At 37.5% G+C, this 25,424-nt stretch overlaps 1 protein-coding gene across 1 annotated transcript in view; it reads right to left on the bottom strand.

The window, feature by feature from the left end:
* map4l (microtubule associated protein 4 like) overlaps nucleotides 1–25,424 on the bottom strand; it is a 100,968-nt gene that overhangs the window by 61,463 nt on the left and 14,081 nt on the right. Inside the window, exon 2 of the mRNA XM_041992126.1 lies at nucleotides 10,582–10,769. Within this exon, the coding sequence (XP_041848060.1) occupies nucleotides 10,582–10,759 (178 nt within the window). The 5' untranslated portion in view covers nucleotides 10,760–10,769. The remainder of the gene's footprint in view (nucleotides 1–10,581; nucleotides 10,770–25,424) is intronic.

Here is a 25,424-nt window from a genome sequence, read left to right as displayed (position 1 = left end):
TTCATCACTACAAATATTAAATTGCGGCTTGTTAAATGCTATTTAGAATTTGAGCACTGAAAAACAGATTAAGGTTGAATATTGAACAGTATCCAAAATGCTGAGCCTGAAGCTCAGTGGTGCAGAGAAAACAACCTCTGCATCAATGTGAAGAAGACCAAGGAGATGGTGGTGGACTTCAGGAAGGATAAGCGCCCTACTCCTCCCCTGCACATCGGAGGAGTAGTTGTGGAGGTGGTCTCCAGCTACAGGTACCTGGGTGTGCACATAACCGAGGACCTCACCTGGAACACCAACACTTCCCAGCTGGTCAGGAAAGCACACCAGCGCCTCTACTTCCTTAGGAAGCTGCGGCGAGCCGGACTAGGGAGCGCTGTCCTGAGGAGCTTCTACCACTGCGCGGTGGAGAGCGTCCTCTGCACCTGCATCACTGTGTGGCACGGCAACTGCACCGCCGCTGAGAGGAAGGCTCTGCAGAGGGTGGTAAAGGCTGCACAGAGGACTATGGGGAGCAGCCTTCCCACCACCTCAGACCTCTACACAGCACGATGCAGGGGGAGGGCCCTCCGCATCATGAAGGACTCCACCCATCCAGCACATGGACTTTTCCAACCCCTCCCCTCAGGCAGGCGGCTGAGATGCATAAGGAGTAAGACCACCAGGTTCAGGAACAGCTTCTTCCCTGAAGCTGTCAGACTGCTGAACTCTTTCCATGCCTTGTAGACTCCCCCCCACCCTTCCCCACCCTACTTCCCCACCTCTGAACATCAGCCCAAACCCTGCTGCCCTGCCCCCACCCCCCCATCCCCACCCCAACTGAATCCACCCCCCCACTCCGACAAACAGACCTGCACTGCAAACACTTTACCCCCCCCAGGGGAGTTCCTGTCCACATGTTTACATGTTTAGCTGCTGTCCATACAAGTGCAATATCACTAATATTAATATCAGAAGTGTTATACTTTGGACTATCACTACCTCATGCGCATACATACTTGCACATATTTATCTAGGCTGCACATGCTAACTGGGCTCTTTAGTGTTTACTGTTATTTTTATTTAAAAATTTTGCTGTTATATTCTATTGTATTTAGCTTATATTCTATTTATATTTAGCCTATATTTCTATTTATTTTTTTTTTCATGTCTTATTTTATTTCACTTATTGCCCTCCTTCTTATGGCTCAAACCGGGACCTCAGTTCTAATTTCGTACCATAAACATGTAAATGTGAGCTGGTATGACAATAAAGTTCCTTGAATCCTTGAATCCTTGTCCAGGTATTGAATTACTTATAAAGAACAATCCCTGAAATAGGACCAAAATCAATGTCTCTTTAGACAACCAGCCAAACTTACCTCAAAGTTGCCTTTCTTTTAAAAACAGCTAGAGTCAAATAAAGTAAAGAAAACAATATTGGAGGTCCTTAAAAATAGTTGTCAGCCATAGCATTTCTAGTCCTTTTGAGGTACCGGACCACAAGGTTAAGGGAATGCTCAAATCGTTTCTACACTTAATGGAAGGGGAATTTTGTCAACTCTGTTGATTCTTCTCAACCAAAATCACCATTTATTTTAGTTGCAAAACATGCAAACTAAATTTTCTTTGTTTTGAAAATAAGAGTCGGGCATTACCTCTTTTAGATTTATGCACATGTTGTAAATACATGCAGATTGTGTCATGTGTAAATGACTAAATGTGGCCTTAATGCAACAAGTGCATGTGTAGATGTTTTTCCCTTTCCCTCTCTTCTTTCCCTGTTACATATCTGCACACACACACACACACACACACACAGCAACAATATGTGTGGGCAGACATTGCCAAAACCCAGACAGTCCTCTGAGGACAGCAACAGCATCACGCCTAAAAGTCAAACCCTCTTTTCTTTCAGGCATTATTTTTGTGTCATTTCTGCATCACTACACTGGAAGGTCTCTCAAACTTCCATGTAGCAGAAACAAGTCAAAACAAATATGAGTGGAACCGTGGGCACAAAAATAACCCTCTTTGTGCAGTTTGAGGAAATACAGTTTGAAGGGCTTCTGCCAGTCACATCATCCCTCAGCAGTTATCGTACTGCAGTGTTTAGGGAGATGCAAAGTTCGTATTTGTTTTCGTCTCTCCTGTTCAACTTCAATTCAGCTTTTATTAAATAGTAAGGAATCAGTGAAAACAAAAACTAATGGAAAATCTGCCTGGATCTAGTTCAATCATTAGACATTTGAGGATTCTAAGCCAAGCCTTTATCTTCTGTAAATCCTCCATTTTCAATAAGATGCACGTGCACCTAGCAACTGTCATGCCTCTATAACTTCATGTCTGCGAGTAATTAATCCTGAAACATTAATCTGAAACAGGTGATGTAGCAGGAAGCATCCACGACCTGCAGGACAGCGGCCCTCAAAGATTGACTTTGGACACCACTGGTTTACGGGAATACCCCTTTCAGTGTGCAGACACTGTAGCCTCTAACTTAAACATTTCCTCTAAGAGGTCAGAGTACAGCAGAGCACTGTCTGCTGCATTGTGCCTCTGGGAGGGTTTGGGTCTTGGGGAAATGCACTACTTGCAAAAATGGACAGCACTAAACAAGTGTGAAGGCAACACCAGCTACCAAGACTGAACCCAGATGAACCTTGGTTCACAGAGTACAGCTAACAGTCAACCTTCAAGCAAAACTGCTGATGCTGTATTTACAAATGGGTCAGTTATAGCTCCTGTAACAAGGTCAGTATGGACTCTTATATTAGTATTCTTATAACCATTTTAATTAGTTCATAAGGTATAGAGCAAACATAATTAAACATTAAATTAATGGAAAAAAGCATTGAAAAATAATGACATTTTAACAAATGTTAACACTGAATCATTATGCTTGGGCCTTTCCTGATTTGGATTATGGTTTCATCATGGAAACATTTCTTTAGAAAATCCTTTTCCATTTTAAATGACAATCTTGTTTTCACACTGCCCTTAGCCTGTCCTTGTCCTCTCTGCTCCCTGTTGTTTTGATAATGTCACATATAATCTGCCAACTCTTCCTCTTCATGCCAAAGACAGCAGCATCCCCAGTTTTCAATAACAGCTGTCCCCATCTCCAGAGAGACAGCAGCACTTGTTGGGAGGGAGAGAGGGAGGGAATGGGTCGGGGGAGTAAGGTAACCACAGGGGAAAAAAGCAGACAACAGAGGGATGGAAAAGAGAGGAGAAAAAGAGTGGGGAGAGTTGAGGATAAAGATACGAAAAGGCAATGGATGTACTTGACTAATTAGAAGGCAGTGTTAATATTTTTAACGCAATTAATGCATGCGGCATGCCAAGCCCAATACATCCGTAATTTCTTCGACATGATGGCGGGACATGCAAGATGGAACAAGATTTGCCGAAAGGCTCTATGGATGGATTTGAGAATGAAAGAATATCGATGGAACAAGACATGGACATCGCCCCCACGAAGAATAATGATTGTGCTTTAACACCCACACTTTTCTGTGTGAGTGTTCAAAACCCACACTTTTCCTGCATTAAAAGAAAAAAAAAAAAAAACAACAAACAAAACTTTTCCTCTGCTTTAGTGGCTCTTCGGCCATCTACACTTCTGTTCCTCCATCTTCTCCCCTCCTGTTGTTCAGTGAATCGTGATGACTGTCGGTAATCAGCTGATCGGCTTTTCTGTTGCAAGTACCGTCTTCACTTGTTGTATAATCGTTCAGCTGAGGAGGAAACTAGCGGTTCATGGTTCACGCCGTCACATATTTACCCCGAAGTATTCGTTTTGGCAAGGCCTTCTCTAACACAATAGTTAGCTTACAGTAGACAGGATTTATGCTTCAGCTATGCAGGGGTGGGTCTAGAAAGGTTTTGATGGGGGCCAGGCAGGAGTACAGACAAGGGTAAGGGGGGCACAAATGAGACCTTTTTTAAGGTCTAGATTTTATAAAATATTGAACTGATTATTACAACTAAAGTAATCATGTAAGGTAAAAAAGTTGGGAAAAAAAACTTGTAAAACAGACAGCCAATGATGTATTTTATCAACAGGTGTTTACTTTGGGTGATGCTGCTGTAGGACTTTTATCAATGCTGCACAAATACGTACACTTCAGTGGTAAAAGGAAAAACATGTTTTTAGCCAGATGATCACTTTTATCAGTTTCTTCATCAGTGTTGGCTATTTAACTTCAGTCGTCACATCTGGTGTTTTTATGGCAGATCTTATCACCATGGAGACGGCCCATGAGAAATATAGAAGTATATTTCATGCTGCATTTACTGACCCTTGGACATCTGACGTTTACCCAAGTGAAGGTCAGCTAATATTAAATATTTGTACGAATTAGCTCTTTTTGTTGATACAATACAGTAAAAATGGTCATATTTCAGTCATAGTCTCGAATGGGGATTAATCATGATTAGTTAATTATAAGCTGTGATTAATCTGAGTAAAAATTTTGATCATTTGACAGCCCTACTAAGATGTGAAGGTAGGTACCCAATGACCAATCACGGATCCCTAATAACTGTTCATCTGGGTAAATAAACAAAAACAAAAAGGGGGATTCTCATTAAGATGAATTATTATTTTCTCTGGGTATTGAGAGTTTCCTGGAAGACATTAACAAAAAAACAACCCACTCTAGATGCTCTGGCAGACTGAGGAAATGGTGGTACCTCTGAGATTCTGTGCTTCTCTACTGAGTCATCGAACACACTCCTTTCATGATTTTATTTGCACTACAATCATGTGTTTTACTTGAATATCTGGCCAGACTGTTGGTGAATTTACCATCTTCCTGAGAGTTTCTTATTTCTTTTTATAAAGTATGTTAAATATATCATAAAAATAAAAACAAATACAATAATTTGATTTTATTTTGAAAACATCATTGCTTTTACACTCCTTTTCTATTCTAAGTTCATTTAAATCAGATGTCAGCTAGTCTGTGCTACACAAGTGCTTAAAAAAGCTTCACTTGCATCATCTTTACTTCAACATATCTGCTGAACTCAGCACACACATTCACTCTAATTACAGTGACAGCTAAGGTGTGTGTGTGTGTGTGTGCGTGATGACCTCACCAGAACTGCTGCTGGCACTGATGCTTCACTGTACTGCAGTCACATGTGACTGCAGTGTCTTGTAGCACACACATGCACACCAATGCACAATTTGTCAAAACAGAGAGGTCTCCGTCTACCTTCAACACACATGCATACAGTAAAGGTGCACACACACACACACACCCACACACCCACACACACACAGTGGGAATGTGTTATCATTCCTCTGCAAACACAGCTGACAGTAACACAACCAGACTGCAGAAACTTTACCTCCAGTGTGCGGCTACAGGAGCCCACAATAAGCTGAGTTTCCCTCTTACTCAGAGAAAATTGAAACTACTTGAAATCCAAGGTCAATATAAGTTTTTGAAAGAATATATTTTCTAGAGGAAGAAAACATGCAAAACGACCCAGATAAATTAAGCTTTGATTAATGGGCTATTAAAATATCAGAAATTTGTCTAGCACTGCTTTATAATGACGTCTGGGCTAGTAGTTGTACAGCCAGAGTGTGAAACCAAATTCTCCCTGAGTTAAAACAGACAGAAATTATACCAAAATAACTGACTGATAATTCAGTCTTATCACTCTCAGATCAGTACAGTAAATGCTAACAGTGGGAACATCTAGCTGCAAAATACATTTAATTCACAACAATGGCTTCGTGAAATTCTTACTGCATCCAAGGCCATAATTATCCTTTCACTTCACGAGTCTTATTTGAGATAAATTCTAAGTGAGATGCCTCTGAAATCTAATGAATTGTTGGTAGTGTATCCCGATGCAAATGAGATGGAAATTATAAAAATGTCCACCAAATCTTCTCACATCTGACTCTGGTAAAATGTGTATTTGACCTATGATCTCACACATATGAGGAACCCTGTTATAAAGCATCTGCTGGCAACACAAAATCTTTTTTTTCCTTATAAAGAAAATCTGTATAATTTACAGGACGCAGCAAATGGGTCTGTACAGTCAACTATGAGCTCACTGTCTCTATTTCTTGTTCCCTCTCACATATAAACATACAGCCATGCTGTGATTAACGTAAAGGACATAAGATTAATAACATTACATTTCTGTTGATTTAATTTAACTCTCAGCCAGAACTCATATTAAGTCCTTACCTTAAAATTTAGGAAACTTTCTTGATATCCCTTATAACAAGCTGAGTTCCCCTAGTGTGAATGTGAAAACATGTTTATTTCTTCACAACATGAGGGATTCAAATACACCCTACAGCCTGAGGATGTGTGCTTGTTTTAGTTGATCTTTATCATACCAGCTGTGCATGGGCATGTCAGGGGTGAGATGTGTGAGATGATGCAGCAGGCCAGGGGTTAATCAAAAAGGATTTAAAAGCATGCAGCTCAGTCCGATATACCATGTGTTTATCAGCTCTCACAACAATCATACCTCTCATCTACCTCTGGAATTCTGTCATCCATATGTAAGCTCATTAGCACAATGCATTTTGGGCAACATGAATATAATGAGTAGTGATTAGCAGCACCAGACTGACTTTTTTGTCACACAAAAGAACATAAATTTTCAATTTGGATGAGATTGAATGTTTTACTCAACCTAAGCTGCCACGCTGAACTCATCTAATGGATATTTCGTCATCCTACTTCAGAAATACACCAAAAACGGAGAATAAGACATGGAGCATAAACTTGTGTGATGTAATATGAAGAAGAAAATGGCAGAGAAATTGGCAAAATAGGCAACACTTGTGTGGACTGACAATGAGGGAAAACGTCTGCTACGAGTCACATTAACTTGTGCAACATGAACACAACACTGTAATCTGCCATTGTTGTAGTTCTTGGTGGAGTTTGAACATGCAGGGTAAAAGCAGAGGTTGGGCTCTGGCATCGTTGATTCAGGAAAAATGCACATGGGTTCTAAAAAATCGAAACAGAACTGTGCAGTTTTCAGATTTACTCCTCTTTTGGGATCTAGTTTGAAAAATTACATTTTCACGCTACCAAAATGCCAGTTCCATGTGGACGCAACATCTAAAAAAAATTAATACATAAACCTAAACCTGTCTCCATGTGGACTTAGCTGAAGATTAAACTCTCCAGCAGTTAGCATCCCACCCCAGTTTCTATTACAGAATCTAGTTTAGATGAACAAAATACACAATATTCCTGTGTTATATGTATAAAATCGCAACAACTGAAACTTATAAGCAAGAAAATGAAAAGGAACCGAAAGGAAGCGTTTAAAGAATTAGACACGTCGAGTAGCAAGTAGAGCTAGAATTAGATCACATTTAATGGAAGGTTGATTATTTCTTTTCCACTATTCCACTATTAAAATCATTATTCTGTGTCAATATGTCTGTCATTTATAACTTCTATGTCTTCTATGTCCTGAGGTCACCATGCTAATTGTTATTTGTTTGTTGTTTTAGTACAATAGGTTTTACTTTTCTTGATACATGTCTAAATCTTTAAATCCTTTCTTTCTGTTTATTTCCATTTTCTTTCATATATGTTAAAGTGGTTAGTTTTATTTTTATTATTGTTATAACAGTTGAAAATTAGCCTGTTAGCTAAAACTGACAGTGTAACAGTGATGATACTGAACAATAAAGATATTAACTGGGAAACAAATGAAGCTTGTGTTGAACAGCAATGCACTGTGTTGACAAGTGACAGAAATACAAAATGCTTTAGTTTTAGCTGAATCATAGACTGTGAATTTATTTATTCATTTATTTTTTTTAACAGTCTATGGTTTGGATCATGGTAGAACACTAATGTAACAGAGACATAAAAAGGTAAAACAGTCTTAAAGTGATAGGAGTTATTCAGTATGCAAAATCAACATTGATTCAAACTTTACCAGGTCATCCTTTCATTCTTTCATGTCAAGCATTAGTGCTGCTGCTTCATTCTGGCTCTACAAAACATCGGACTTTTGGCTATCAAACAACTGGATGGGCTAATATTCACGTGACACTGGCTGGGTGCTAATTGTGTGTGATGGTGATGATGCCACAGCAGCTCTATCTCCGGGCTGACACCTCAAACAATAACAGGAAGTGATGGAGGCTGAAGGGGGGGAAAGAGAAAGAAGCCTGAAGGATCAAGAAAGAGACGCAGTCCTTCAGTTAAGGACTGCGTCTAGAGAGGGTTGGTCAAAATTTCTTCTCAATTATACTTAAAAACAACTTAAACCTGTGGAGAATCTCTGGCAGCTTATGTTATGGCAACATCAAGAAGTCCTGGATCATTATTGGTCTGATATCAGAGTCTCATAGTCTCCTAATTTCAGCTGATCAGAAATCAGCTATTTGGTTAAACAAGACTGTTGTACCCTACACTGCTGAAAACAACATTAATTATTAATATAATCTCTCGCAGTAATAAGAAAAGACAGCTTAATTAAGGCTGCATATATTAAAATTTAAAACCACTTAATTGCAACAGCATTTTTAGTTGTTAACAGAACCTCACTGCTGAAAGTCTGTGAGAGGATCAATCATCAGTTTTTGTAGCAAGAAGATTATTATCAGATGCAACAAATCCAATTATCTCTAAATACATTAAGTAATAATTCTAATTTTATTACCTTAAAGGTGCTGGTTAGAAGCTCAAGCTCTCAGTCTGTGATGCTAACATTTGTTGATGTGTTTAAAAGAAGTTAACAGGGAAATTTAAACCCTAAAAATTCAAAGGTTACAAAGGCCCAGTCAGACTACGAAAAACTACACGCTGTCTCAGTAAAATACATATACGACAGCAATCCCTTACAGAAATGAATCCCTTTCTCTTGAAGTCCGAACAAGTCCGTCTCTATCGGCTTTGATAATCCATGTCTGTGTCTACAGGGCTTCTGTATTTGCTCTATTTAAATCTCCGGCCTAGACAACTTCCTTACTCTCCATCCTTCAATATCCTCTATCTTAAAACACTGCAGTTACCCTTTTTCCATACTGCATCAGCCCTAACCTCCCAGATCAGCCTTTTTCTCGTGTGTCACATCTTGGCATTGTTCTGCTCTGGAAGAAAAGCATGCTTACATAGAGCTTATCTTATTCACTCGCACTGCCATTGTAAGTGATTTTTTTTAAATATGCTAAAACTCATTAATACATTTGAGAGTTGTAATTATTTGCCTTGCTGCTAGGAGGGAATCACAAAATATTCTAAGTAGCATAAACTGGTGCTGCCATCAATTTATGTTAAAGTACCACTGTGTAATAATTAGGGGGATTTATTAACATAAATACCATTCAGCATTCATCACTATGGTTTCATTAGTGTAGAACAGTGTAAAAGGATGGATCACTGTGTGTTTGTTGCCTTAGAATGTACAATATTTCTATAGTATGCACAAAAACACTGATGATAGGATTAAAAAAAAGCAACCTTAATTAACCTACTTACTCTGGCAGAGTGTTGAGTTAGTTGCATTCTGCTCTTTTACAGGAAGAGAAAGAGGTGACATACTATCTGTCTGCCTGCTATCTAACCTACTTACATCATCAACCTTCCTAAAGCTTTCACACCTTAACAATTTCACTTCTCTGACTTCCTCTGCCTTCAAACAACTGATATTTGTCTGCACCTCCTGGGGTAGGAGATCTGAGAAATCCATCATCTTTAAAACAAAAAGGTGTCAAAATAATAATAAGCTGAGGGACAGTTTTACACAAAAGGGTCAGTTTACTTGTCATGAGCCATTCAACACAGCCTGTAATTCAGCTGTATGATGTTCTCTGGGGTTTTAGAAAATCTTGGTTAAATGAAATGTTTCCACTGAAGGCCTGCGGTATACATTTGGGGTATGGCATTTTAATGTGTTGATTTTCCATCAAGCTGGAAGCATCTAATAAAAGATGGCATCAAATTAAATTAAGGATAGTCTAATTTTGTCAGGAGGCTGAGCCCTTTAAGGGCCAGCAGTTTTGAGCTTTTCACCTCCGGTGGCATCTCGCCTACATGGAAACACTTCATTGTTCTTTTTATTGGATTTATGAAACCCCACTGTGAATTTGGCTGTATGTTTTTTTCTAAATCAGTTGAAGCTTAGATGATGAAGATGTTGTGGAAGGCTTTATGACTTTACAGAAAGTTCAGTCGAGTGTACGTTTTGATAATCTTTAACTACATTTACTGAAATTTGCCTTGACCTTACGACAAACTTCAACTGATCACTCCATTAAAGAAACACAGTTTTTTCCACTATCAAGCCTGTGTTTTGGTAAAAATCTCGCAGTTCCTGCAAGCAGTGTTGGAATCTGCAGGTTTTTATTTCTTTTAAATATATAAAACCACTTGTGTCCTCCTTTAACACTGCAGCAAATCACTCAAACAGGCTGCTAACACTGGTCATACTATGTAGAATAAAGCTCAGGGATGGGAAATATCTGGATTTAGCTTCTTCAGTCTGAGCTTCGTCATATAAAGTGAAACGCCACACAGGCCACAGCATCACATTAGGAAACCTTCGGCTTATCTTCACATCTTTGCATAAATGCTTGAGGCCACTTACTGCTCTTGGTATCCTTTCCATCCACTAAGGGCCTGTAGTCACTCTTTGAGACTGTCTCTCCCACCTTGTCATCATAGCTCTCTTTCTCCAATGAGGCCACAAAGTCTCTCTTCAGCAGGGCCTCAGCTGGGGCCCCACCTCCGCCCCCACCTAGAGCATCTCGCAGGGTCAAGTCCATAGTCCTTTTGCTGGAGAGAAAAAGGACAGCATTACTTCTATTATTATTTGCTTTTAGCTATTTTTCTTGCTCTTTAACACTGTTTTTTTTACATATAACACACTGTGTTATATGGCACAGTGAACTCAACACTTATTATTTTTGCATGCCTGACCACTCAACACTTTTCTACAGGTGTGTCAATTCAAGTGAAACATTTAACACATTTCTCTGACAAATCCCACCCTATTAAAACAAAAAAAAAAAAATCACGTAAAAACGTGTTAAGCAAACATTTGTTTTGTCCTTAGTGTGTCTTCACTGTTTCACTCCCTCAGAGTTAGACAAAAAACACAAGCTGAATGCAAATTTGCTTTTCATTTTTAGCCTTTTCATTATTACAATAATCATGAGAAACAGCAGGAGCAAGCAGGACTGCCAGCGTGTTTGTGTATCAGTATGTTTGGAGTCGATATGAGGCTCTGGCCATCATAACTATGTGGCAGCAGTTCTGAGCAGTTTATTATCTACTTGTGTCTGATTATTAAGCATTCTCGCTTCACACTTTAGTGGCAATAAAATACATTTTTAGCTCATTTTCTCAGTCAGACACTCCTGTGCCACTACTGTACTTAACTTCTGATGATGATAAGATATAAAATTCCAAAAGGAAAGGTTCACACAGTTTGTGTAACCAAGATAATTCCAAGAAAGGAATGCAACGTATTATATTGTGTGGCCCTTTGTCCTAGTGTGCAAAAGCACACTAGTTTACAGGCCACACACTTCAAGTCATCTACGTACCTAAACTTACATTTTGGCCTCTCTGTGTTGGGTTTTCACAATGTAAAGCTACATGTTGTAGCATTTTGCTGCCACTTGCGGGCAGTATCAGAAATATGTGGAACATGCTGAGCTGTGGGCTGCTGTTGGTGTTTTAGCTTTGCCCTGCTTTGGAAAAAAACAGTCAAAGTGAACAAAGATCTGTTTTGTGGTGAAGTAAAATAAAGAGTTAGATAATGAAGACTGTTCAGTGCTACATTTGTCTCGGCTTTCCCTCTGTGCTGTTTGCCACTTTCCCTTTTTGTTTTGGAATTGGTTGTTTTCCTAGCACAAGTTAACTTTCAGCAAATCAGCATTTTATCAACACACATAGCCTACCCACTGTTAGGTTGTTGTGGAAGATGGCATGCCGACACCTGCCTATCTGCTGATAAAATGCCAGGACTGAGACTGACACAGATGGATATCTTTGCACACACATGAATCTCCCAAAGTACAACAGATGATGTCAGCACCATTTAAGTTAGGGACTATCGGATCTACTTAAAGAAGAAGCTGAGTGACAATAAAATTCTGTATAGTTTACGGGAAAAAAAAGAAGGGATGCAAAATTGACTAAATTTAATGGGTTACACTGATATGAAATAACAGAAAAAAAGCATCAGTTTTATGTGTGAATCAGCTGAGTTACAGCTTATTGTAACATACACCACTTTAACCAGATTTAGAGTACAGGTATGTGAGTGCTTCTTTACTACACCTGCTACACACTGACAGCATGACCCTTCAGCAAACTCTTCTTTCTTTCTGTTCTCTGCCTCTGTTTATCCCTCCATTTGTACTCCCAGCAAACAAGCTGTCATTGTCTTGCAAATGTAACACACACACACAGAATATGGCCAGAAGCCAGAATGAGGACATACAGTAGAGTGTTAACAGGCCTTGAGTGGAACTATGGGCCATTGTTTTAGGTGAAGGGCACCGTACAGTGAACACCTCACACGGCATTTGCTTTCATTTTGGTTTTCTGCTACTTCATTTTTATTGATTTCTTTGTATTGCTCAACTTTAAATATGTATTTTTTTGTTTTTCCCTCAAGTTTTTCTCAAATAAAAACATTTTGCTAAGTATTCTTGTTAGTAGCATGCAAACAATCTAGTTAGTAATCCCACACAGCATTTCTCCCTCTATTACAAGGACAAAAACATTTGCAGGAAGCACTCAATAACACCATCACTCCAATATAGAACTGAGCCAGTCCTAAATGTTACCTCATAACCATTTAACAATCCATTGCTGTCTTTGTGGATTATTGTGCAATATTTATTCATTGCAGGGTTTTACAGGCCTGAACATTCAGTGGACTTTAATTTAGACTTATTTAAGAGTACTTCTGAACATCTGTTGAAGTCTTAAATCTGGACTTGTATGACACTTGTCCATAATATAAATTTAAGCTCCAAAAATCAACATATTTTTTAAATGCATAAAATCATTATATGTACTGTAGAAGGTTTTACTTATGAACTGAGAATTATGATCTAACTCTAAAGTTGTGCTCTGCTTAAAGCAGCTTCTTTGGTCTATTTTAGGCCATTGTTTTAAAGTGGGTGCCAGCTTCAGCAGCAGGCACCTACAGTCAGTGAAAAGCTCTGAAAGACTCCGTTTACACTACCTACCTGCCACCATTCAGCAGGCTGTAAATAACTAGCGTCAACGCTTAAAATGACTTAAAACAAATTTGAATAATGTGGTTGCATTATTAGACCCCTTTCAGGTGTGGGCAAGGGCCTAAAGTTTTACGTCAGTGCCTGATTATAATTTCATGTTGTGATAATGTTCTTTCAAATGTTGTTCACGAACAGCTAGGCTCTGTGAAAGAAAGTTAGCTAACTTAGCTTTTAATCAGTGATCTACTAAACTCTCTATTACTATCTATTACTCTCTAGTATCACAGTGAAATAGTTGATATATAAGAATAAATGTTTTTATCAGCAAGTCTAACAAGGTCAACAGGGACTAGCTTACCAAGCTAATGCCTCTTAAATACAAATATAGCACACAATTGTATACACATTGAATAAAAATGACTCCCTATCAAGTTGCACAGACTTAAAGGGTCATAACAGAATGTTGGTAAATTTTTACACTTTGGTGCCCCCTTATGAAGAATAATTCAGCATCTTTTGCATTGTTTTGCTTCTCGAAACACTCTCCAATGTAAAAGCCAGTCAGACATTGACTCTAGCTTTATCTCTTGCTATTTCTATGTCTTTCCCTTGCTTCCTCCAGTAATGTCTTGTTGGGTTTTAATGCTGAATTGGCCCCGCGGTGCACATTTAAAATGGCCACTGTGTTTATATCCAGCTGCTGGTGTGTGACACAATACCGTAAAGAAAACACAGCTGTCACATGATGCTTTGGACTGGAAGACAAAGTTGTTAAGTACAGTTAGCACCGGGACACTGCAGGGCAATGACAGCCCCAGAAATGTGCATAATGAATGTCCATGTGCCTTCAGACACAAGTCAGAAGCACTAAGTTTTAAGGTTGTAAACTTACTATGTTTCTAAGTCTAAACATTGCTTCAGTTGTTTACAGTAAGTTTATAGCCTTATTCTTTTTTGGGACTGAAGTTCATGAGTGAAAGCCTGCATACAAAAAAGTTAAGGTTTTTTACTTAAGTAAAAAACAAATTTTTAAATTTGTTAAATTTAAATGTAGTTTCAGAACACTGTATCTGGGTAATTTACTATTCAGATTTTTCATATACTTTGTAGATATGGAAATATTTTCTTCATGAATCCAATCAGTTGCTCAGACTGCAAGCCATTCGTTCAAACAAAGCCAAGGTCACTTAATTTTCTGCTTTTAAATTCAGACAGAAATGAACGCTGTCTAGTAATGCAGTTACTCTAGATAGGGTTATATTACTACAGTAAAGAACCTTGGAGATACTTTTGACAAAGATGCCTTTTAACTTGCATAGCAAACAAGTTTCTATGACACACTTGTCTCTCACACACGTAATATTGGCTAAATTAGGAACATCCTGTCTCAGAGTGATGCAGAAAAAATAGTTATGCATCTGTTACTTCTCGATTGCACTACTTCAATTTCTTATTATCGGGCTGTCTCAGCTGATCAAAAAATGCTACAGCAAATGTTCTGACATAAACAAGCAGAAGGGATTTTTCATATAACTTCACTGGCTCCCTTTGATGTCCATAATAGAATTTAAACTTACATCAATGATGCACTTTGCTCTCAAACTGCAAGCTTGTATGTGGTTAATAGTTTGCAAGTTCCACTCAAGTACATGCACTTAAGTGTTTTACATTCAGAGTAATTTAGATGCATTTTTTTAAAACCGCGATCAATTTATTTCAAAAGAAGGTCAACAACTGCTCATTCACATACTACATTTTGCCTTGACATGTGTATAAGTGTACAACAATGGTGCTACACAGACATCACAGCTGACAGTAAATAAAAGGCTGGAGGTGTATTTGTGTGAATAAAAAATGAAAAAATTACAGAAAAAAAACAGAGATGATGAAAATGATGATGGTGGTGCTGCTGCTGCTGATGGGCTAGATTAAAAACTATCTTTGTGTCCACAATTCCCTGCTCCAGCATCCGCCACCTCCCCCTGTCTAAATCCATCTGCTACGTAATCATCTCATCTTCCACAACACACACATCCTGTACACACACACACAAAGACCAAGCATGTTGGTGTTCTATCACAATACAAAGAAGATTTGGTGGATGATATTATTTGTTGTGGGGATGACAAATCAATTAAATTATACACCATCAATCTATCATGTTTTCTTTCTGCACAAATCAGAATTCAGATTTTTCCTGAGTATTTTTTTTTTTTTTTTTTTTTGCCAAACTAAGAAATTTTTAGCTTTATTTATTTATCTACATGTATAAAATGTTAGAACTTTTTGTATGCGGTATCGTACTGTAATATAAACATGGCAGTAGAAGAAGAATTAAAAACACAAATCTAAACTCTCTTTAATAAACAAATAGTTTAACTTTGATAATGTAGAACCATGCAAATTAAGTTATAACCTTAATTTGATTATTCAAAATCCATAACACTTAATGCTTTTTTGGTTTTAGATATGAATGTTTATGTTAGTATGCTATGCCTTCTATGTTGCATCTGCCTGCTCAGAATAGTCTGCACAGTGTTGCATGAAATGTGCAATGGACTCCTTTTATTTTACTTTTTTATCTGTGTGAGCACAGTCTACAAAATTATTTTACAGGCAACTTGTAGAAAGATGTGCCAAAAACACAGAAGGCCCTGATTATACTGGGTGCCCATTATTTAGCTGCATAGCATGATTGCGGTTACACCTGATGTTAACATGTAATCTGGATGTTTAAGGGAGAACACATGTTAATGTGAAGCCTGAGAAAAACTCAAAGTTGCAGCAGTGTTTAGACTTGAAAGACGTTTATCTGTGCCACTGCTACTGTGAGTTGGAAAACAGCATATTTGCCAACCTTGTTCATAAATCGTATTTATTTATCCAGCTTATGTATCCAGATACTTGTGGTTGGCCGATTCACTATTTGATCGATTTTAATCGAAGTGACACGTGCCAATTCAATTACGATTCGATAATGTTCAAAATCAATTATTTTTTATAAAAATTAAATGACGGGAAACAAAAAAGTTGTGTGTGTCATTCGGACATATTTATGGGACAGACCGATCCGTCTCCCTAAAGTGTTTGTGCAGCAAAAAGTAAACAACAGCGATACCAGAAGCTGGCAGCTACTTTTACTGAGCATGAGATTTACTCAGAAACATTTTGGTTTTTATGGACATCAATATGGACAAGGCCTGGACAAGACTTAATCAATATGTAAGTTGTTTAAAACCAAAATAAAAATTGATAGCAATACTACAAACCTGCAACAGTACCTGTGGATTACCATCCCAGGTTAGATGAAGAGAAGCCACCGGTGTTGACGATTTGACATACATTGTCAGATTAATAGCATACCATAGCCTTGTCTGTCGGGTTTAGACTACTATCAAAATGGCATAGCTATGTATTTCTCTTTGATAGATAGGCTACAATTATGTTTAATATTTTATTTGACAATAGTTATTTCAAAATGAATCATTACACGTTAAATTTTGCATTTTTTGGAGAAGGTGTAGGATGTTAATGATTTGATGCTACAATATCTGTTTAAACAACATTTATGACTTCACATGCAAAAAAATTTACAGAAAAAAACTATTATAAGTACAGTTTCATATGCTTCATCTGCGTTTTTTAAGTGCATTTCCCCTCAATTTTAGTCATACAAAAGATGCACTTGAGCAATGTGCAGTTAATATGCAATATAATGCAGTAAACTAACTTGCGGCATCACAGTCGTCTGTATGCCGACGCAATTTCATTGGACAGTGGTGCTGAATTGATGGATCATTTGCAGTTTTCTGTGCTACACATGCGCATTAACCAAGGATAGCAATTCTGACATCACATGCCAAACCAAATCAAAACCTGGTGTTCCTAATTATTGCTAACACATTTTTCCTGTAGTTTCCATGGAAAAATTTGTTGGATATGTGTTAGATTTATTTAGGTTTGACATAAATAAAGTTGAGATAATTTTGTTTGGTTACTTGAAATAATGGATACTAAATAGATTTAAAAGTATGAAGTTGCCATGGAGTGAGTAAAAAATAAAATAATAATCATTTATTGATCAAATCAAAGTACACTGAATTGTAATGTAATCAAATCGTGAGGTACCTAAAGCCTCATTTCCACCAAGGGTGCGAGTCGGGACGCGACGGTTAGGGTGCGTTAATGGTTTGTAAACTGTTATCTTGCTGCGTTTCTACAGCCAACCGTAACCTTACGCAAGAGTGATAAATGCCTCAGTTACATAATAGCATGACGTTAACGCAGCACCTCGCCTGCCTTAAAGTAGAACCACAACACGACTCAGAAACAAAGGAGGAGAATGGTCATCCAACAGTTTGTGTTCTTTCTTCTTGGTGGTGCTTTGTAACGCCATTTTAATTGACAAAAAGAAAATACATTACTCTAAACAAGGAGCCGTTTCTGCTTTGTTTTTTGCCAGGTCGCACGTGAAGCTACTTTTTTCTTAACCAATCAACAGATTGGATTGTGTCAAACTTCACCCTTTCGGGTCGGGTTGGTTAGATTGGTACTCCAATAGAAGAGACCCGACAAAGTAGAACGGGCCGGGTTGGATATTAGGGTACCCTTCCCAGTTTTTGAGTGTGGAAACACAAAAAATGCATCCCAACCCACCCTGCCCCAACCTGCACCCGTTGGTGGAAACGGGGCTTGAGATTGCAGACCCCTACCAGATACTGATGGAACATTGGAACAAATGGTAAATAAAAAATAACTTACAGTTTTTATTAATTATCAGACCTAAAGCCACAAGCACAGGTGAATTCATTTTTTTTTTTTTTGGCCAAGTTAAAGGCTTATTGAGATATATAAGTGTACATATCATTCATTACCATAACACTTTAATGACAACAAACCAAAATATGTCATATTAATAGTCCGCAATGTAGACAGGAAAGCTCCAGCAGGTAGAAGCAAGAATTTTGGTGCTACTGGTTAGACAAGATCTGATTTCACCTTGTTTGGCTATGGCTTTTGAAGTCAAGAAGACAAGAAGAGTCAACAGATAAAAGCAGGTGAAACGGGTAAAATTAGCAGTTATGGCGGCAAACTGAGCAGACGCGTGTTTCTCGTGCTCGGTTGCTTTTTAGTAAATCCTCAATAAATAATCTAAAACAAAGTCAAAACAATGACTGGTCTGAAAACATAAGAAGTAAAATACTTATAATATGCCGAAAAAGGCGGTTAAAGGAAAGAAGCCGACGGAAAGTAGTGAGGATATCGGCCTTGAGTTGGCCGACGAGGAGTCGTGCTCTCCGGGGAAAGCTCCCGATACTGCATCCGCAGACACCGAACAAGATATGGACATGGAAAATCCTTCTACAAAGGACCTGATGCATGCCATTAAGTCATTTAAACATGATTTTGATACGAGGATGGATGGTGTGCTGACAAAAATAAGACATGTCCAAACAGATATTAAAGACTGCACTGGACGTATCATGGAAGCCGAAGTGCGAATTTCTACGGCGGAAGACGAAATACAATCCCTGAAAGAAGTCGTGGAAAACCTCGAAAACAAGGCAAAAAATCTCGCTAATAAGGTTGAAGATTTGGAAGGAAGGAGTAGGCGTAACAATTTGCGTGTACTGGGTATACCCGAAAAAGAAGAAGGCACTGACACCTGCTCCTTTATGGAAAAATGTATAGCGGACATTTTGAAGATAGCACCACCGGTTTTGGAGAGAGCTCACGGCTAACAACGAGTCAGAGCTCTGATAGGTTCCCTCGAACCATTATCATCAAATGCTTGAACTATAAGGACAGAGAAAACATCCTGAGAGCGGCGCGGACACAGAAAGAGGTGACGTATCGTAACAACAAGATAAGGATTCTTCCCGACCTGCCATCTGAGGTGTATAAGCAGAGGAGGTACGAGACGTGAGGAAACGACTACGTGAACATGGACTGGACAAACACCGGATCATCTACCCCGCGCGGCTCCTGCTGACCAACGGAGACCGCACCATCATCTTCAACTCGCCAGCAGACGTGGACAGATACATCAAGAAGCTGCAGCCAGCAACAAATGAATAGCAAAAAAAAAATAAGAATATATAACTAAATAAATAAATGAATGCGCCTTGATATGAACACTCACTTACAAACTTTTTATAATGGACTATTGAGAAGTATAAAGGTATGTTGGGCTTAATTTTATTTTCAGTGAAACCTGGCACTGTATGGTTAATATACTGGTCAAGTATATTTGTCATAATATGTAGTAAAGAGCCCTGATCTTAAGTTATTTCTTATTTTTTTTGTTTAATAGTGCAATTACTTCTTGGTATAAAAGTAAGCGAGTGTGGAAATATAAACACCTAAAATAGGGCATAGCGTATTTAAGGGCGAGCTAAACCTTCTTATGCGGATCATTACCTATTGTGCAACAACAAGCATCCGAGCGGAGTTTTGGAATACAGAAGAATAGTTCCTCAATATTGTGTGGACCTATTCCAGAAAGTGGAGGGAAGTTACTCAGGGATTGGGGGGGAGCCTGTAAGTTCTAATGTTTCAGGCTTAGGCTGGGGGTGGGTCGCTCTCTATCTTTCTCATTTTTCTTTTTTATATGATGCCTGGATATGTTTATTATTGCTGTGCATACTTACGGGTACTGGATTTCTTTCTTTCTGTTAACCAACCTAGACTATTGAATGACAGATCTTTTAGTTGAATGTGTCTCGTGGAATTGCAGAGGCTTACGCAAACTTACCAAAATAAAACAAGTCGTGGGTAGAATACAACAACTGAAAGCCAAAATTGTGTTCCTACAAGAAACACATATGCTAGCTCATGAAACAATCAAAATTAAACGTAGATTGTCAGGCCAGGTCCTCTCTTCAGCTTATTCATCTAATTCTAGAGGAGTTATAATAATGATACATAAATCTATCCCTTTGCGCATAGATAAAATAACAGAAGACCCCAATGGTAGATATCTGATTGTACAAGGAAATATTTTGTCAACTCGAATCAATCTGGTTAATGTCTATGGACCTAACGAAGATAATGCAAATTTTTATAATAACTTATTTCTGAGAATCTCCACGATGCCTGGAAAAAATATTATTGCGGGCGATTTCAATTGTGTTTTAGATGCCAGTAAGGATAGATCATCTGGTGTAGATAACACTCATATAAGGACTAGGAAAACTTTACAACACTTTATAAAAGAACTCAATCTGGTGGATATATGGAGGGCACTAAGTCCACTAAAAAGGGAATATTCTTGTTGGTCAGGCCTTTCAAAAGGGTATTCCAGAATAGACTATTTTTTGGTATCAACAGAACTCACTTCGTGTATCACAAATTGCCAGTACAATAGTATTCTTATATCAGATCATGCAGCTGTATCTTTGACATATACTGTGCCAAAGCTTATTCAAAATCACCCTAAATGGAGATTTCAAATGAAGTGGATGCAGGATAAAAATTTTTTAGTGTTCTTAGGGGAACAAATTGATTACTATTTCGAGCATAACACTATCCAAACATCAGCTACTATTAGATGGGAAGCCTTTAAGGCTTTTATACGAGGGCAAATTATAAGCTTTATGAGTAGTAAGGCAAAAGAAAAACAGAAGAAAACTAAAACCCTTGAAACAAAAATCTGTTTATTTGAAGAAAAAAGTTTACAAACAGGTCAAAATAACGAGGAGATTTTAAAAGAACTATTACTGTTAAGAACTCAGTATAATGAAATAACACATGAAAAAGCTGCGGCCAATTTACTAAGGTTAAAGCAACAATTTTACGATCAAGGAGAGACACCTGGTAGACTTCTTGCTTGGCGTCTTAAACAACAGGAATCAGAACGAGCAATTACTAATATTGAGGATGCAAAAGGTAATATTACTGTAGATCCATTGGAAATTAATAAAGCATTTAGAAATTTCTATAAAAATCTATATAGATCTGAATATAAAACCACAACTGATACCCATGCTACATTTTTTGAGAATGTTAATATGCCACAAATACCTGAGGAATTAAGAGTTAATTTAGACATTCAACTCAATTCAACTGAAATTTTACAGGCTATAAACTCATTAAAAAGTGGTAAAACAGCGGGCCCCGATGGCCTCTCTATTGATCTATATAAATATTTCAAAGATAAATTGGTTAAATCCCTCCATGATATGTACATAGAATGCTATAATAGTAATTGTCTTCCTACTTCAATGAGAGAAGCTTTGATAATTCTTTTACCTAAAACAGGGAAATCCAATACTAAGTGTGAGAATATGCGCCCTATAAGTTTAATAAATACAGACACTAAAATATTGAGTAAGATCTTGGCGAAAAGGTTGGAGGACGTGATTCCGGGCATTGTGGGTGATGATCAAAATGGGTTCATTAAAGGTAGACAGGGATTCCACAATGTGAGACGTGTTTTAAATATTTTGCATAGCCAAAAAGAGGAAAAGGATACGGCTTTTCTATCGCTAGATGCGGAGAAAGCCTTTGATAGGATAGAATGGACTTATCTTTTTGATGTTATGGAAAAATTTGGATTTGGAAACTCCTTTTTACGTTGGATTAGGCTATTACGTTCAAATCCTGTAGCTGAGGTGCTAACTAATGAGGTAATCTCCGAACCATTTAATATTACAAGGGGCTGTCCTCAGGGCTCACCACTATCTCCACTTCTATTTATTTTGGCTATTGAACCACTAGCAATAGCTGTAAGATCTAGTAAACATATACAAGGGATCACATTGGGTAGCAAGGAACATAAAATAGCTTTTTTCGCCGACGACATAGTTCTATTTTTAAAACAGTTAAATACTTCTTTACCAGCAATGCTAAATTTGATTAATCAATTCGGTAATATCTCTGGATATAAAGTAAACACATCAAAGTCAGCGTTAATGTTGCTTAATAAAGAATGCTGTCAAGACACAACAAAACAGTTATCTAAATTTAACTTTAAGATATCACCCAGCTTTACATATCTGGGTATCAAGTTAGCACCCCAATTAGAAACCATAATTTCAACAAATTACGATGTTATAATGGAATCAACATCTAAAGATTTAGAAAGATGGCTATCATTACCAATTTCTTTGATAGGAAGGATAAATATTCTGAAGATGAACATATTACCTAAATTCCTGTATCTATTCCAAAACATTCCCTTGGCGCCACCTGCTGGATTATTTTCCAAGATTAACACTTTATTTAGGAAATTTATTTGGAATAAGAAATGCCCTCGAGTCCGTCTTTCTTTACTTTATCTTCCATTTGATGCTGGGGGGTTAAAATGTCCCAACCTGTACTGGTATTATTTAGCCACACAGTTAAGAACAATCATGTTTTACTTTTCTTCTGGAAACAAACCATCATGGGTAGATATGGAGTCAAGCTTCTTTGTATTGCCATTAAATATATACATATACTCAGATAAGGTTAGGCAATTGAAAACAGTCACTACTCATCCTATTGTTCGCAATATGATTGTTGTATGGTATGAGGTAAAAGAATATATGAAGATAGCTGACTCTTTATCCCAGTTTAGTCCAATTTGGGGTAACACATTATTTAAACCAGGCAAATTGGACCCAGGCTTTCAGTTATGGTTTAAAAAAGGATTGTGTAAGGTTAGTGATATCTTTGAGGAGGAAACTTTGATCACATTTGAACAAGTATGTATTAAGTATGATGTCCAAAGGAAGCATTTCTTTAAATATCTACAAACTAGGAGTTTTATTCTCTCTATGCAAAACCAATCAATAAAGTTACGAGCTCTTTCTTCCCTAGAGGAATTAATCACTAAAAAATGCAATAATAAGGGATTAATATCAGTTTTTTACAACTGGCTGGCGTCTGGGTCTACTGAGTCAACAACCCATAAACTTGAATTATGGAAGATGGACATAACAGGGGATATTTCAGAAGATGAATGGAAACAAATCTGTGTTAACTCCCAGAAACAGTCAGGTAATGTTAGCTTAAAGCTACTTCAATACAACTGGTTGATGCAAACATATCTGACTCCTGTCAAATTAAATAGATTTAACAAAAATATCCCGGATACATGCTTTAAATGCAGAGAGGCTCAGGGGACGTTTATGCATTGTGTCTGGGAGTGTAACAATATTAGAGATTTTTAGGTAGAAGTGATCAATATTATAAAGGTAATTTTATCTTTGAATATCCCCTTAGATGCAAGAATGATTCTGTTACATCTATATCCAAATAATCTTAAATTAAAATACCAGCAGCGCAAATTCATAGATTTCGCAATATTACAAGCCAAAAGAATGATAGCTCTTAACTGGAAAAAGTCTGATCCACCTAGTATTGGAGCCTGGATTAATTCAATGGCGCAGTGCATGGCCTTGGAAAGAATAACATATTTTCTGAAAAACAAATTAGATGTCTATGAAGAAATTTGGAAACCTTTTACTAATTATATTAAAAAATCTAATATTGGTCATTTTCTACAGGAGGTGTAGAGATTCTTTACTCTTCTTAATAGTATTCTATAACTGGAGTGTGTAATGTACAGCAATGTATATTTGATTAGAAGGTAACTGTAGGTATGATATTGTAATTGATATACTCCTTTGCATTTTTAGTTTGATGATCTTCGTATAATTTTTGAGTAATTAAGAGAGCGATATTTTGTTTTGTTCTATTTTGTTCTATTCTGTTCATATGGTGGGGGTGGGGGATAGGGGATGATAATGTCATATTAATATAATACTGGTCACTTGTAGACTGTTTATTATAAGATGTGAAAATTTAATAAACACATTGTTAAAAAAAAATAATAAATAAATAAATAAAGGAAAAAGTGGCAAGCTTGACAGAATATGAGGTAGAGGCGGGAAACAGAAGTTCATTACTCCCCTCACAACACAGCAGAAAACAGCTGTTTTACTCCTCAGTCGAATACAAGATAGCTTCACAGCTCAGCTGCAGGTCAGTTCAACTCACTGATGACACAGTACAATATCAAAGCCTGTACTAATGATGTAACAGCAGTGAATAGAGAGGTCAGTAGCCCTGGGGAGCAGCCCCTTCTTGCATTCATGGTGCTTGTTGGTGGCTAAAAATGAAGCAAGAATCATCTCCTCCTTTCATAAATCTGTTCGCGTCAGGAAAAATGTTGCCACACCACAAAGACCCCATGTGCAACTACTTTTACAACTTATTCATTTTAATCACATATTCTGCTTTTATTATTGTTTTAATAAATATGTGATTAGTGGTGTGGGTCAGCCTTGTCAAATCATCTGTCATTCTGATACAGTGAGGACTGTGTTATGCAAAACAATGGCAACTTTTTTGTTCTTGTTTAGTGTAATCGTGTCTACATAGTATGCATCAAGCCTCTTGTCCTGACAGAAAGAGCAGCACATCTTTGCTGCAGCCACATTCTCTGCTTAGCCATTAGTTTACTGAAGGGCAGCAAGTGCACAGCAGTGTAAATTCCAGTTTTGTTTTCCAGTTAGCGAATAAGTTCATACACAGTTCAGAGAGACAGAATAAAACAAGATAACAGATAGTGAAAGAGAACTAATGCTAGGGATGATGTAAGGACTGTTTGTACTTCGCTAGAAGACATGAAGTGAAGAAGGATTTATTATTTGGATTTTGTAAGAAGGACATTGAGTTAAAGACTAAACAGAAATAGTTAATTACTAGTGAACTTTGTCTCTGCAGTGGTTTAATGACACAACAAAAAAAAAGAGAGAGACAGCAAGGCTGAAAATGAGACACTTAAAAAAGCTGATTAAAAACATTTTATGTAAACAATGTTGTAAAGTCACCAAAAAAGGGCACTTATTCCAAAATCCAGCAGAAGAAAACTTAGTGCTGGAAATAATAACTGACCTAAAAGCGTTGGATACATGTATAGTTATATTTTGGACAATTGTTCAATACACAACCATAATTATGTGTAACAGTTTTTCTATTTATGTGTAATGGAACAACTAAAAGACATGGACAAAATCTGGATGTAATCTTTGCCAAACAGCCTGTCGTATGTGAAACAAATCTTAGAGGGATGCATTATACTGGTTAAAAGTGTAGAATTTATTGATATGTAACTTAATGACCCCCACATGTAGCAAAACATTAGATGCCATTAGTTCCATACAGCATGTCCTCCAAAGGAGCCTCACAACAAAAATTTAAAGACCATTCAGGAAAACCTTTAGCTTTACTTTGTAACTCACAG

The sequence above is a fragment of the Melanotaenia boesemani genome, chromosome 8, assembly GCF_017639745.1.
Source record: "Melanotaenia boesemani isolate fMelBoe1 chromosome 8, fMelBoe1.pri, whole genome shotgun sequence".
Taxonomy (NCBI): domain Eukaryota; kingdom Metazoa; phylum Chordata; class Actinopteri; order Atheriniformes; family Melanotaeniidae; genus Melanotaenia; species Melanotaenia boesemani.
Note: the sequence above shows the minus strand (reverse complement) of the source record. Positions and strands in the feature narration are given on the sequence as shown.